Source organism: Sinocyclocheilus anshuiensis, unplaced genomic scaffold (genome assembly GCF_001515605.1).
Source record: "Sinocyclocheilus anshuiensis isolate Anshui unplaced genomic scaffold, SAMN03320099.WGS_v1.1 scaffold183, whole genome shotgun sequence".
NCBI classification, from domain to species: domain Eukaryota; kingdom Metazoa; phylum Chordata; class Actinopteri; order Cypriniformes; family Cyprinidae; genus Sinocyclocheilus; species Sinocyclocheilus anshuiensis.
Genome location: NW_015548309.1, coordinates 1 through 3,262, shown reverse-complemented (window position 1 = coordinate 3,262; position 3,262 = coordinate 1). Strand labels below are relative to the sequence as shown.

Below are 3,262 nucleotides of genomic sequence, written 5' to 3'. Positions count from 1 at the left end.
TTCCCATACATAATTTTACTCAATTGCATTTAGCAACGTTTATAATTTTATTGCATAGAGTTAAAGTACTCAAGTGTTCAATTAAACATTAAATGTTTAAAAGTTTTTACAGTTCTCACTCAAAGCTAAAGTGAGCCTGAAATTTAAGCTCAAGGCTTGTAAATCTGTTCCGATGCACACACACACACACACACATATACACCAGTAATCTGCATTTCACTTTTCAAGAAGTCTTAACATTCCTAAAAACACAAGGGATTGACATGCTGACGTGTTGTGCTTTTTCATGCACTTCCAGCTGGGACCCACAGCATTGACTCAGTACAAGACAACAATGCATTATGTCTTCTGAATTAATCAGGAGAATTCCTCATACTGGATCTAGCTTTAAAGTCCATCCCGTTTGTGCTGTCATGTCTCGCGCCTGCATTTCATCCTGACCTGTTTGAAGACGGTCAAAGTAAGCTGTACTGGAATCATGTCAGAGACTGAACACGTTAGAACAACACGTGCCATCAACAGTGGCTCAGACCAGGATGACAAGCAGCTGCAGCCAAGGAAAAGTGTGAATAAAGAGGCAGGATGGGGACACATTGCTATGCTGGACAAAATAGAGGACTTTTTCCAGATCTGTGACAGCGAGGGAAAGGGCTTCATCACACGCACGGATATGAGGGTAAAGCAGGGGTCCTTAAAATGGGCATTTTTCACCACTTTTCTATTTTATTTTATTCACATCTGTCATGGCTTTATATATCCAAACAGCTATGTCTATTCAAATGTTGTTTTAGTATTGTTTAGCCGATCTATGGCCATCAAAGTTTTGTTTTTGGTTCAAAATTTTTAGGGTGCATATGTTGCATTTTTACACTCCTATTTTTTTTTTATGTACAATGTTCATAATAGGCTGGTATAATATCTAGATAGCAGAAAATTGTGTTGATGTCATTTTCCCATCTATTTCTCCTCTATCTTAGAGGCTACATGAAGAATTGCCACTTACTACTGAGGAACTCGAGAGCGTCTTTGACTCACTAGATCTTGACAAAAATGGATACCTGACGCTGGGAGAGTTTTCCTCTGGATTTAGTATGTTTATCATCTCCTTCCAGAAAGGGGAGCATTTCAAAAATGATTTGTTATTTGGTACAATATTTTTAGCACAGCAAATGAAACTTTTCCAAGGTGTTTCTATGTTTGTTCCCCAGGTAACTTTCTTCATGGACGGAGAATCTCCATGACGGAGGAACTAATGACTGCACCCTCTCAAAAAGCTCCAGAAGCTCTTGATCAGAGTTCAGGGGATGAACAGCTGTCAGAGAATGAGGATGATGAAGAGAGACATTTCTGCATGTTGATGGAGAGCTTGGGTGCTAGCAATGTGTTTGAAGAGTCAGTACTGATGTTTTACACTTTGCTCTGCACATTGCATTGCAAAAAATGCTTTACATTTGACGCTTTATATTGCTACAAGTACTAAAAGTTTTCTCTTCATTTCAGCCTGAGTGAGGTTCGCAGTCTGTGGGCTCAGCTCAGGAAAGATGAGCCTCAGCTCTTGTCCAACTTTGAGTTCCTGGCCCGTGTCACTTATCAAATCAAAGAGGCACGACAAGAGAGGAAGGAGATGGAGAGCGCTCTCAGGAGGTGATATGTTATGCAACATAAAATGAGAATGAATTGAGAGCAGTACCATGTAAAGTCACCCATGTTTAAGAGCCAATAATCTGCTTTGTATTATTAATTTCCACAATGTTATTTGTGATTAATCTCTTCTTAGTGGCTCAATGTAATTCTCTATAGAATGCTGCTCTATCCGTGTCCAGTGACTACTAAGCTTAAGAGTTACCAGGTTTTTACATACTTTGGGCAAACAAAGTATGTAAAATATTGTAATAAATTAGACACCGAGGGACTTACGTACTACTATATATATTTAATTGAAAATTACTGATTTTAGTAGTACATCCACTTGGCTGTAAATTGTAACTACTGTCATATGAATCAGCAGCTTTCACTGGATCAGACGATCCCTTCCCCTCTCGTTTAAATCAGATCATCCGGCACTGATTAAACATTTATATTCTATTCAATTTGTTTATATTGTAGTACATATTTATGAGTTTAGTTTTAGTTTTTGTCTTCATAATATTTTCCATTAATGATGATAACCTCAGGCTGAGGGACCACACACATTTTAGCCCAACATTTGTGAGCTCTATCTGCACTGGTGTCAAAGTGCACTGGCATCTGCCTTCTCCACAAACAGATAGGTGGGCATAAAAATTCGCCACAGTTGGGGGAAATTCAAACCCTCACAAGCCCCCACAGATTACACACATTCGTGGCTGTTTGCTGTCTGTGTGTAAACACTATGCTCACAGTTATGGTCACCCATTTTTGTTTTGAGCAATCAAATATTGAGGACTCAGATCCACTACATATCACATCGTCCATCCAGATTTTTCCTGATCCTGGTCCAAAGTGAGCACCACGCATTGTGTTTGACGTTTCGCCACAGCCCAGCTCTCTACACACCACTGCAGTGTTTGTCAAATCCCAATAATCATCACACACGGTTCCCCATTCTCCACTGTAATAAACCTCCACCCTACCAGCACAGGAATTACTACCATCCACCAGCCTCACATTTCCTGCAAGATACAGAAAGATGTATATAAAATGTATCTGAGAGAAGACAAACAACAACAGAGAAAAGTCAGCAAAAGAGAGAGGAACAGAGAAAATGACCATGAGAGAAAGAAATTCACTTTTATATTAATGCAAATACTACACATAAAAAAAGGGAACTATAAATTATATTATGACCAATTTATATCACAAACACAAACAGTCAATCACTATAACATAACTAACATATAACGATCATGAGTGTGTACGTACCAGCTGTGGTGAGTTTGATCACAGAAGACAAAAAAATGAGAGTTAGACAGTTCTCCATCTTTGCTGATCATACACTCTGTTTGATCAACTCTGAACTGTAAGGTTCAAGAGAGACAGATACAGAAAGCTGCACAACCACCAAACAACAAGCCAATCAAATACACTTTTACCTTATTAGACAGAAGAGAGGAAATCATCAAAAAGCTTCACTGACTAATCAGAAGGCGTATTTATGATTTTCACCATATTTATTAAAAGTACGCCAGCATTGATGAACAGGACTCCTCCTCCATCTTATCGAGACACTTAACTGGGCAGAAACACACAAGATAGAGGGGTGACAAAGTCAAACATACAGGAA

At 38.8% G+C, this 3,262-nt stretch overlaps 1 protein-coding gene across 1 annotated transcript; it reads left to right on the top strand.

The window, feature by feature from the left end:
• Positions 1-272: 272 nt before the first annotated feature.
• LOC107656203 (EF-hand calcium-binding domain-containing protein 4B-like) lies at positions 273-1,644 on the top strand (the record flags this gene model as incomplete). The annotated part of the gene is made up of 4 exons (XM_016443968.1): positions 273-676; positions 978-1,089; positions 1,209-1,392; positions 1,501-1,644. Coding segments are annotated over exons 1-4 (638 nt in total), but the record flags the coding sequence as incomplete, so codon positions are not given.
• Between the last annotated feature and the right edge of the window lie 1,618 nt (positions 1,645-3,262).